Raw genomic sequence first — 10,956 nt, 5'->3', positions numbered from 1 at the left:
CACACACACACGGCCAGGTTTTCTTATGTTTTGTATTATATACTTATCATTGTGGGATGATCGTGCCAACCAAAGATCTCGACTTCGTGAACTGCTTGACACACGACACCACATCCGGCCTCTATTTTCTTCCCTCAGAACGTCACATTTTGGCGCCGCGGTTTCCTTTCTTTATTGTTTAAAATGATCAGACAAGAGGAATAAGAGAGAATGGAAGCTCTTGTCGCCCTCACGTCACATTAGTGGTGTTTATTGATTGTTGCGGTGTTGATATCTCCATTTGGCACTGTGGCACATGTGTGTGTGTGTGTGTGTGTGTGTGTGTGTGTTTGGGCCGGCTGAGTCATCAACACTCGGAAGCGGCAGACTTACGTAAAACCTTTGGTTTCCCCGATGGCAGGCACGTTTTTTTAAGCGTGTTGTCGAATATTTTAGCTCCTCCGTCCAAGACACCCGGTCTGGGACAATGATTCCGGTCAAGTGCAGTATCTAACGAATCGGAGAAACATTTAAGAGGTACCGGTCGTGCTGCACCAGTGCGGACTCGGCCGATCGCTAGCTGCTCACAGAAAATCCTCAACTATTTGACAATTGCTGATTTTTATAGAAAGTTTAAAACTATCTATGAGAAAAAACAAAATTAAGTGAGATAAGTTTGACAAGTAATTATAACGCAAGACCATCTGAAAAAAAAAGAGATGAAGGAAACTATCTAATGTGAGACAGGAATTTATTTTCTCATTAACTATATGTAAGTATGTGTATGTTTCCATGTGTGTGCGTGTGTGCGTGTGTGTGTTTGGTGGGGAGATGCATCATTCAAGCGGCACGGGCAGCCCCATCTCGCGCATCACTTCCTCCACGCAGTGCAGCAGCTCCGTCATGTCGGCAGGGAAGAGGTGGCCGATGTTGCCCACTCGAAAACAGTCTGCGCGCGTCACCTTCCCGGGGTAGATCACCTTGCCTGAAGGGGAGGGGCGTGCTACCTTCTTATAAACATTGTCATCATTGAATCGCTACTACTACTACTACTACTACTGGTGGTGGTGGTGGTGGTGTTTCTTCCGCTGGTGCTGGTGCTGTTATTGCATTTAATGATCCTGCGGCTGGTGTTGCTGTAGGAGTATATAGATATCTGGCAGGATATGTTTTGGCTGTTACGAGGGTACTTGCTGGACGACTAGAACTGGTACACTACGTGTTAGATCAGGATAGAGTACAGGAGGGCCCGTCATGGCAGCGTCAGGGAACAGTTGCAGGGGGACAACATGATTCCCGTAGAATTGGAAAGCCTGGAAAGGTTCTGATAAGGGTGGATATGAAGAAGAAAAAAAAAAGAAAAGAGAAAGGAGAAATACCATGCTATATACGTAAAGTTTGGTGCGTGAGGTGAGATAATTTTGATATTAATTAATCTTTGGGTAGGATTGAGACCACTCACACACCACACACCGGGACAGCGAGGCCACAACCATTCGGGTTACGTCCCGTACCTACTTGCTGCAGGATGAACATTGCCTACACATTAATTAAGAAGCTCGTTCATTTGCCTCGCTGCGCCCGGGACTCGAACCCAGGCGTTTTCGATTGTGAGCCGAGCATGCTGTGTGTGTGTGTGTGTGTGTGTGTGTGTGTGTGCGCGCTCTTTGTTACCCAGCCTTTACGGGCTGCTTGTTGGCGTCAAATGGACGGGTCTACATAAGGCGCTTGTTCACACGAGACGCTTACAACTGCACAGTGCAAAACGCCCCGTGTGAACAGTGCTGAGTTGCTTTATCTGGTGCGGATGGAGCTCATTAAAGAAAATAAATTATCAATAATTATCAAAACTTTGACAGTTCTCCTCTTCCTTTAATTCTCGGGGCCGCTCACCTTTCTCTGCCAGCTTCGTATAGAAGATCTTGAAGTCAAAGTTAGGGTGTGTCGGGTAGAGGAAGGCGGTGATGATGTAGCTGGCGTGCTGCGGCTGTACCAGACGGCGGTACCCAAGACGACCCATGCCTTCCAAAAGCAGGCGCTGGTTTTCACAATACCTGTAACAACACCTGGCTGACACAAGACAGTACTTGTGACACCTAGCAGTACCTGTGACACAAGGCAGTACCTGTAACGAAGCAGTTTCTGCGACTTGAGGTAAACTTGACAACAATTTATAAAATGTTCATATTATGTCTGTTATGTCTATCGTTTTAAGCTGTTCATGGCAGCACAGCATTTTGAATGATCATCACCATGCTCTGCGCTTTTACCTCCAAGAAACACGTTTCATTTGGAGTATTTCACAATCTGAATAAGAAATCTTTGCATTAAATTTTCTATGAATAAGTTTTCTTCATGGACAATAGTGACATTATTGTGAACTTATCGAAATGAAATGTCAGAGGCAAAATGTTATCCACTCCATCAATGGTCAGCAGCCGCTTGAATCCTTCCACATCCTGAAATGATGACTTTTTGTGAGGACACATATTCTTTTAACGGGCGTCGTGGGAGAGTATCAGCCTGTCCCTCGCTACATATATACGTACACACCTGTAAAATACTACCTGGCTCGGTGGCTGAAGTGATTGCCTTGCATAGTCACTAATTGATTTCAGTTTGAAAATCTCACCTCCTCCCATGACACACGCACTACCTCTTTGCATTTCCACTCCCTTTGAGCACAGTAGTGAGTGAATACACACCTGGCCGCCCTGCCCTGCAAGCCGCCCTCCTTTCGGTACTCGCGGATAGCGGTCCTGAATGCCAGGAAGGTATGCGTGGGTGGCGTGAAGCGGAATTGCCCGTTGCTCTCGAGGCTGAGGTGCTGCTCCACCAGGTCGAGGCTCATCACGCGGCAGTTTGCTGCAAGACACTTCACAATGTAATTTGGATTGTTGTCTCCAGGAACTGTCACCTACAGTGTGCCCTTTTTTACCAGTGTTGTTGCCCTTGGCCAGACCCCCCTGTTATACTAAAATGGAAATCATGAACTGTGTGAACATTGCATTGCATGACTTGTTGGAGCTGTGTACGTAGCACTGATTTATGAAGGGCCCCAATTTTATCTTAGAGAATGAAAAAAGAATCTGAGGACGGTATACAATTCTTTGGTCATCCTTCCATCTGACCTTCCTCACCTTTACAGGAGAGGAGATGCTGTTTCCTGCAGATGGCGTACGAAAACCCCGGGACTCCTTCTAAACATTTGTTGGTTGAAGACACGAGGTAATCGATTCTTGCAGCGGTGAGATCCAAAGGCACGGCGCCAAAGCTGCTCATGGCGTCAACGAAAAACACAGCGCCTGAGGACACCGAGGAAGACTGACTGAAGCCATTAGAATGAGTGAGTATCTTCGTCTGTGCGTTCTTTTTAGTGTGTAATTGAGGTGGACAAGTGAGGGACACATTGAGGGTGAGGTGCGATAACCAGGCTACAGGTGTTCATGAATCGATCACACTAGAGAAATGAGGAAAGCTGGGAAGTTTGAGCTGTAGTATCGTTGCCTGATTCCTTACTGATGGAAGAAGACAATGAAAAATTTAAAATCACGCTACGTAAAATGTTCTATGTCGTTTTCAAGTATATATATATATATATATATATATATATATATATATATATATATATATATATATATATATATATATATATATATATATATATATATATATATATATATATGTATATTATTATTTTTTTTTTAAGGAAATAAACCATTTCAATGCAGAAAAGGAATGGCATTGAATTTAATATCGCTTTCAATATACTAAACAGTCTGGCGGTGCTCATGGACTTAGAACTTGCAAAACGAAGGATTGAGGAGTGGAATTAAAGAAAATGGATATGTAACGTGACTGCCACTTTTCGTTAAACTTATTGCAAACACACACACACACACACACACACACACACACACACACACTGAGTGGTTACCGGGACAGTAGCGGTGTACCAGGAGGCCCACCTCCTCCACGGGGTTGATCACTCCACTGGACGTTTCGCAGTGTACTATGGCCACTGTGGTCCACGCAGCGTCCTTCTCCAAGAGTCGCTTTACCTGGGGACATGGCGAAGGGTTACACACAAACAACTGAGGGGACTGTGTTGAATGCACACTCAACAACTGATGACGATCTGGTTGTGGCTTATAAGTAGCACGTGTTTTCTGACCGCAGATACTTTAGTGTGCTAGCTTATAGCACTTCAGCTGACGAGACGAGGGGAAATGTGTCGTCTGTTGCTCCAAGGGCGGAAATCATCGGAGAGGGGGTATGGTGTACATGAATTCGATAAGGAGTCATTTGGTGAATAGTTTTTTGAGTTGTTAGGTAAATCTTTTTGTCACTGTCAGTATTTTAAGTTACTGAGAAAACCAAGTAAAGGGAGATGATTAATTAGACTGATTTTGTGGACATTGCTATTTCCTCCCTTCCTGTCCCCCACGTTCTCTCTCTCTCTCTCTCTCTCTCTCTCTCTCTCTCTCTCTCTCTCTCTCTCTCTCTCTCTCTCTCTCTCTCTCTCACCTCGTGCACAGATATGGGCACATCCTCAGCGTGTGTCTCGTGTCGCGTCTCGATCCCGGCATACTTGCACATCTTCACCATTCTGTTCCCGTAGGCTCCGTTGGCCAACACCAATACCTGCGGGAAGGTGGAGGGGCGTGACTCCTGCTTCCCGTCCCCACACCCTACCTTACTTGTGCATTATAGTTATGTCTATGGTATCAATTCGGTGGTGGCGATAAAACTACTTCACCTTACTTTACACTCCTCAAGCTCTTTGTCTCCCGTTTTATTCCTCCTCTCGTTCTACTTTTCTTTTTCTCTTCCTCTGCTTCCTTGATTCAACATGAGGCCACCACTGTTACCTTCGTGGTGATGATGGTGATGATGATGGTGGTGGTGCGATGATGATGGTGGTGGTGATAATTTGCTGCAGTGGTTAGTGGTTCGGCGGTGGTGGATGGTGGTTAATGATAATAGTGTCACGGTGGTGTTGATGATCAGGGACAGTGATTAATTTTCACAGTGGTATCTCTTACAGTGTTGATTGTGTTCGTGAGATGGTGTAAACGCCCTGGCCCCTTTCCACGGCTAGGTGGTGGTGGTGGTGGTGGTGGTGACGGATATATAGGTTAGTGAGTTAAGTACCCTGGCTCCTTCCCTTGGCGAGGTGGTCTGCAGCACGGCCTCCACACAGTAGCTGCCGGAGCCTTGCAGGGGCACGGCGGTGTAGTCATCCTCGCTCACCTGCAAACAGCCGTCGCAACTTTAAGGCTCGTAATCAGAAACCCTCTGCTCTCTCACCATGACTGTTTTCCAAGGTCACAGAGATGATTAGCCAGATTCTCAAGACTGTTTCTGTTGTTAATAATGTAGAATTTTTTTTTAAATCTGTCACTAGAACCATAAAACACCCTTAAAAACCCGTGTAACTTAAAAACCCGTGTAACTTCAACCAGAGCCTTTTGAATGTAGGAGAGGTGCGACGCATGTTTTTAGCTATTTCCTTGAGAACGTAATGTTCTTCTCCAAGGTGAAAAAGTGCACCGAAGAGAAAGGTTGATATGATACGATACATGATTTGGCAGAATGACGCTGGAGGAAAAGGTGCACAGGAAGGCTTACATTTGTCAACTTTTACTCAGCTCCCATTTTGTGAGGCATGAATGTGGCGATATACATTCACAACACAAGAAATAAGAGTATCAGCAAAACTCATAACAACACTGAAAGATAAAAACCAAGGGCATCAGTACAAACACATAGTAATAAAAGCAGCACGACGGTCCTCGAACAAAGAGATAAGAATAAGAGGATCGATTATCACACACTCTCTTTAGGTGAAGAAAAAATAAACCCACCTTCGCAATTTCCAGCAGCGAGGTGCGGATTTCTTTGACGCAGTCGATGAAATCTTTGTCGCGGGAACCCAAATCCTGCATCATGGCCGCCTTGACCTCGGTGGAGCAGCACAGCGGGCCCGGCGTGAACAGCTTCTTCCCTGGTCACAAACAACGTTATCAGAGTTACATTAGACGTCTGCTCGCTCTTTTACTTTCATTATCTTTTGTTAGACCCGTCATCTTTTTCTCAAGTGACCGCCTCCCTTACAGATTAATTACCGAAACTGTAGGAAATGTTAAGATGTTTAGATTTGTGAGTTAACTATCAAGTCGCGGCTGGTACTTGTGATAGGCCGAATTATGTTGGATTTCTCGTCATTCATATATGAAGCCCAGCGTGTCGTTGTTACGACAATATACAATAGTACATTATTCATGGAAGAAACACAGATAGCTGGACAAAGAGAATGAATTTATCTTGTGTATTCCTATTGTTACTGACAAAAACGTTTAAATATAACAGTATAAAATACAACGTGAATAAAAATCGGTATGAAACATACATGAATTCAGTGATCATGCGAGGCCAGGTACTGTGACTCGAGCCCATGCTCTCCAGTGAGCCTCGGTGACTCATTCTGGTCGTAGTAGACAAGCTTTTCCACGACTATGGTGAGCGAAAGTATTTTGTTATTCTCCACACTTATTGGCGTATGTTATAACTAAATATGTATGGAGGAATACTAATGAAAATTCATCATATAACTAAAAAATCTGATTGTGTGAAGAATTTTACTAATATAATTATTGCGTCTGCTTTATGAGGCGGTAGATGTTTGATATTGCATTATAACAGTGTATGCCATTACTGATTTATCTCAGAACAGTTGTGGATCATATTTTCGTAATATAAGCATTACATAGATTTTATGATGTACAAACTATTGATATTGCGTTATAATGTTTGTGACATTACTGATTTAATTTTAGAGCCGCTGTGGTCACCACGTTGGTGTGCTATCCAGAAAAAAAAAAAAAAAAACTTGCAGGGTTGATAAAGGTTTGAATTTATGAGACTTTCAGCGTTACAGTGCATGGTGAAGGCGATAACAGGCAGCGAGAAGTGGGTGACGCAACACTTCTCAGGTGGCCGCAATCAGAACGCACCAGTCATCCCACACAGCCCGTCACTTGCCGCTCTATCCATCACTTAATTGAACCCCAACAATAGCAAACACAAACCTACAAACGAACAAAGAAATATGGGAAGAGCAATTTCTTTCAATGATTTCTTGCTGCCCATGACAGAATTGAGGAGACAAATATCAGTGCTGAAATAAAATCTCGATGAACCGCAAGAGAGTGTGGTGAGGATGAAACATGTATGTGCACTCTCTCTCTCTCTCTCTCTCTCTCTCTCTCTCTCTCTCTCTCTCTCTCTCTCTCTCTCTCTCTCTCTCTCTCTCTCTCTCTCTCTCTCTCTACCTCCTGCACAGGACATGGTGATGGCGGAGCGGGAAGGAGGCGCCAGGTTGAACGAGGAGTAGACACGAACTGGCTCTTCTTCCTTAAAACCACCATCTCTTTCATAAACATCTTATCGTAGCACTCTTATCGTCTCCTGGTCATTACAGCCGTATGTATCTCGCTGCTGGAGGTCTCGCATTTGTTCATCGTCCCTCTTATCGGATCGGTCATTTATGTTTAAGATTACGGTATAACTATTTTTTTTTTAACCGTTCATCTCGGAGCATTGCTTAACGGGTGTCTGAGGAAAAGCCTGTGTCGTGAATTTTTTGGTAATGGTAGTTCTTGTTTCCTCATACTAAAACACGTTTCATGTTCTTCGTACTGCAACACACTTTAATGATAACAGATTTTTTTTTTTTTTACCAGAATTATCATTACAGGTCTGGATTCGTATCTCGACGCATTTATCAGACAATAATGTGTGGGAACTGGCCATGTTAGGATATACGCGTTAAATTTGAAGGGGGAAAACAGTATAAGATTTGAGGAGTGCGTTACATCATAATAATAATGTATGAAGATTGTGCTTTCTTGGCCACAGTCAGCACTAGTGAAACAGACTCGCTTCTTCAGGCGTCACTTACGTAAGTGTTATGGCGAAGGAAATTTACATGATTCCTTGCATGGTGACCGTTTCTTACCGTCTATAGTCTACATTGTTTTTTGTACTTGATTTTGTTAGATATGTGTAACTCGCGTAAGAATTATGATAGCCTAGGATATCATATCAAGCTTCTTGTTGCAAGGCGTTAAAGAAAACGATACTTTATAGGTAACTCTTCTATTCAGACTCGTGCCATGTATATATCAACTCATGGTTCAATATTTCTAGTGTTCTACATGCTGAGGAGGGTAAGGGAGTGGAGCCGGTGTTGTACAGTACATGAGTATATCAGATTGCAGCGAGACACCAGGTGGTGGCCGGATACATGGGATGCTGTCGTGGGGTGAGGACATTCTGGCTAAGCGTTGTAACTAAAAACGCCTCTGTAGGGAAGGCAGTGGTTGGCAGGTAAATAAAAAACTGGCTCAAAAGGTAAAGTAAATTCCAGTCCAGAGTTACGTTGTGTGAGCAGCAATGTTGTCAGTGTGGTTGTGGGCGCTGCGTTATCTTGAAATGCTAGTTCAAACCTTTGAATATCTTCGTGTTTTTCTCTCAGCATCATTGACTGGTATCAGATAATATAGTGACAAACACCAGAATTAGGCAACAATGAAGTGTCTTTGGTTTTTCAAGTCGGTGAAAAACTCCTTTTCATAAGTTACTTAGTACTATAAGTGTAAAATTTAAAAGTTAAATCGCCAATGAGTGACAGCTAAAGGAAACCGCGAGCACTATAACAACTAACACACACATGATGGGTAGCCTAGGGATCCTTCACCTGCGTAAGACCTAAGCCAGCTGGAAGACCTGCTGACTGACTCAGTCCTTCTGCCCCTTGCTCACAGGGGCAATGATGTCTGACAAAGTAAGGAGACCGGCCTGAGCGGAGGACGAACACAAGGCAACAGAACGACGCTTACAGATAGAAGGCTGTTCAGTAGAGGATTTTCAGGATACGCTTACTACAAATACACACACACACACACACACACACACACACACACACACACACACACACACACACACACACACACACACACACACACACACACACACACCATCAACCTATAAAATGACGTTAAAAGCTTCTTTTGTGTTCTGTTTATTGAGTTAAAACGCATCACGTATTTCGTTTCAAAGGCAACCGCTGTGTGCATAGGGGAGTGATAACTTCCATGGAATACGTAAGAGGTGCTCGTGCTGAAGTGACCAACCTGTCTGCGGGCTCCACCTATGAAAAATATATATTCAGGGCTGCGTTTTTTTTTCTCTCAATTGCCAATTCAGTATTCATTTATTTATTTATTTTTCAAACCTGTATGATAGGAATGCATGGTCTTGAAAAATAAAGTAGGAACTCGATTCTGAGATTGATTGATTCCATTGGTGCATGTCGTGGAATTATAGATGAGGCACCAAAGGCTGTGTGTCGGTGTGCCGTGGTCAGGACGTCTGGAACCTTGAGCTGTATGGAATGTAAGGGGGAAGGGAAAAAAAAAGAAAAAAAAATGCTGAAGGCCACGTCAGTTACAAATATCAGAGCTCACCAATACAAAAGCTCAGAATGCAGAGAGAGAAATTCATAATGTTACGCGTATCATAACTAACTGAAGGAGAAATGTGAAAAAAAAAGTAAAAGAAAAATTAGTAGACCTTTTCTCAAGATCATGCAAGACAAGGTGATTCAGACTGGAGATGATGGTTTTATCACTTGCCTTGTCTAAACATTCAGTGGCTCAACACGGGACGGGAGGAGCGGTGCAGAGAGCGGAGCGCCGGCACCAATATTGACAGGTTTATTCTGTTCCAGTTGATCCGTTGTTAATTTCAGTCGAAGTTGTGTTAATCTGTTGATGCTAGTCATGTCTCCCTTGAGCGCTCCTCCCGCATCCAGCCAGACCTGCATACCGGAGAGAGAGAGAGAGAGAGAGAGAGAGAGAGAGAGAGAGAGAGAGAGAGAGAGAGAGAGAGAGAGAGAGAGAGAGAGAGAGAGAGAGAGAGAGAATAATGGTTTGCTGGTAAGTCATATTGGTGTGCATAATGCAATGAACACGTTTTAACATACAGATAAAAAAGTACAGTAAAATCACTTAATTTTGAACATGTCTACAAAGTGACAGATGAAAAGTAAAACTCTGCACAGGTATTAAAAAAAGGAGAGAAAAAAAATGCAGTGCCGTTTCATGTGGCAGATAAAAACAGAAGTGCTGCTTTGGGAGAAAGTGAAAGTGAAAGATATGAAGAGTTGTAGGCGAGGGAAGGGATGCTATGTAGAACTGGGAACACACACACACACACACACACACACACACACACACACAGCAATGGGTTTCTGTAATTTGGTCGCCTCGTATTTCTATACTTTTGATATTTTCACCCTGACTTAGTGAACCCCGGTGATGGTCTGGTACTGACCTGTGTGTGTGTGTGTGTGTGTGTGTGTGTGTGTGTGTGCAGCGGCAACTCTTCTACCTTCCGCGTGCTCCACTTTTCGCATTTCACCGAGTAGTTTCAGATCGTGCATTTTGCCCATTAATGTTACCTTTGATGTAGCTCGGGTAGGCAGAGCACCGCGGATTAACCCGGCCATTAAAAAGGCACGTGTCACTCTTAGAATACCACTCGGGTGTTTCGCCTCTAATGCGGAATTTCGAGATGATGGTAAAATATAAATATTTTTCTCGTGCAAACACAGCCGCTATCTAGAACAACTCCGGTGGGATGGAAAAAAAAAAAAAGTCATAACCGAAACAAACACATGCATACGTACCTTAAACATGCTCGTAGACACTTAACACGAAAGGAAAAAATAAATATATATCACTGTGTTTTGGTCCTGTCCATATTCCTTGGCTTGTGAAGTGATAGCAATGAATAATAATCGTGGCGGAAAGTGGTTCAATTAAGATGAAAGCTGATTTATGTAATTAATATTTTCTGTCCTCATACATTCGAAGAGGCGAGGGAGAGGGCCAGGAAAAAGGAGAGTAGAAA

The 10,956-nt window shown here is 43.5% G+C and overlaps 1 protein-coding gene across 1 annotated transcript; it reads right to left on the bottom strand.

Annotated features, from left to right (window-relative positions):
* Positions 1 to 719: 719 nt before the first annotated feature.
* Positions 720 to 7,424, bottom strand: LOC135110598 (2-aminoethylphosphonate--pyruvate transaminase-like). The gene is made up of 9 exons (XM_064023086.1): positions 7,314 to 7,424; positions 5,847 to 5,986; positions 5,134 to 5,232; positions 4,507 to 4,623; positions 3,917 to 4,040; positions 3,120 to 3,284; positions 2,685 to 2,844; positions 1,873 to 2,033; positions 720 to 964 (listed from the first exon to the last, which is right to left on the bottom strand). Exons 1-9 carry the CDS (start codon positions 7,327 to 7,329, stop codon positions 816 to 818), a joined length of 1,131 nt encoding a protein of 376 aa, XP_063879156.1. The 5' UTR covers positions 7,330 to 7,424; the 3' UTR covers positions 720 to 815.
* Between the last annotated feature and the right edge of the window lie 3,532 nt (positions 7,425 to 10,956).

The sequence above is a fragment of the Scylla paramamosain genome, chromosome 20 (genome assembly GCF_035594125.1).
Source record: "Scylla paramamosain isolate STU-SP2022 chromosome 20, ASM3559412v1, whole genome shotgun sequence".
NCBI lineage: Eukaryota > Metazoa > Arthropoda > Malacostraca > Decapoda > Portunidae > Scylla > Scylla paramamosain.
Note: the sequence above shows the minus strand (reverse complement) of the source record. Positions and strands in the feature narration are given on the sequence as shown.

Excerpts from the sequence above, each read along its gene's own strand:
- LOC135110598 (XM_064023086.1), bottom strand. Across the intron at positions 5,233-5,846 it reads CGCTGCTGGAAATTGCGAAG|GTGAGCGAGGATGACTACAC; the intron begins GTGGGTTTATTT and ends GGCTGTTTGCAG. Across the intron at positions 4,624-5,133 it reads CGCCAAGGGAAGGAGCCAGG|GTATTGGTGTTGGCCAACGG; the intron begins GTACTTAACTCA and ends ACCTTCCCGCAG.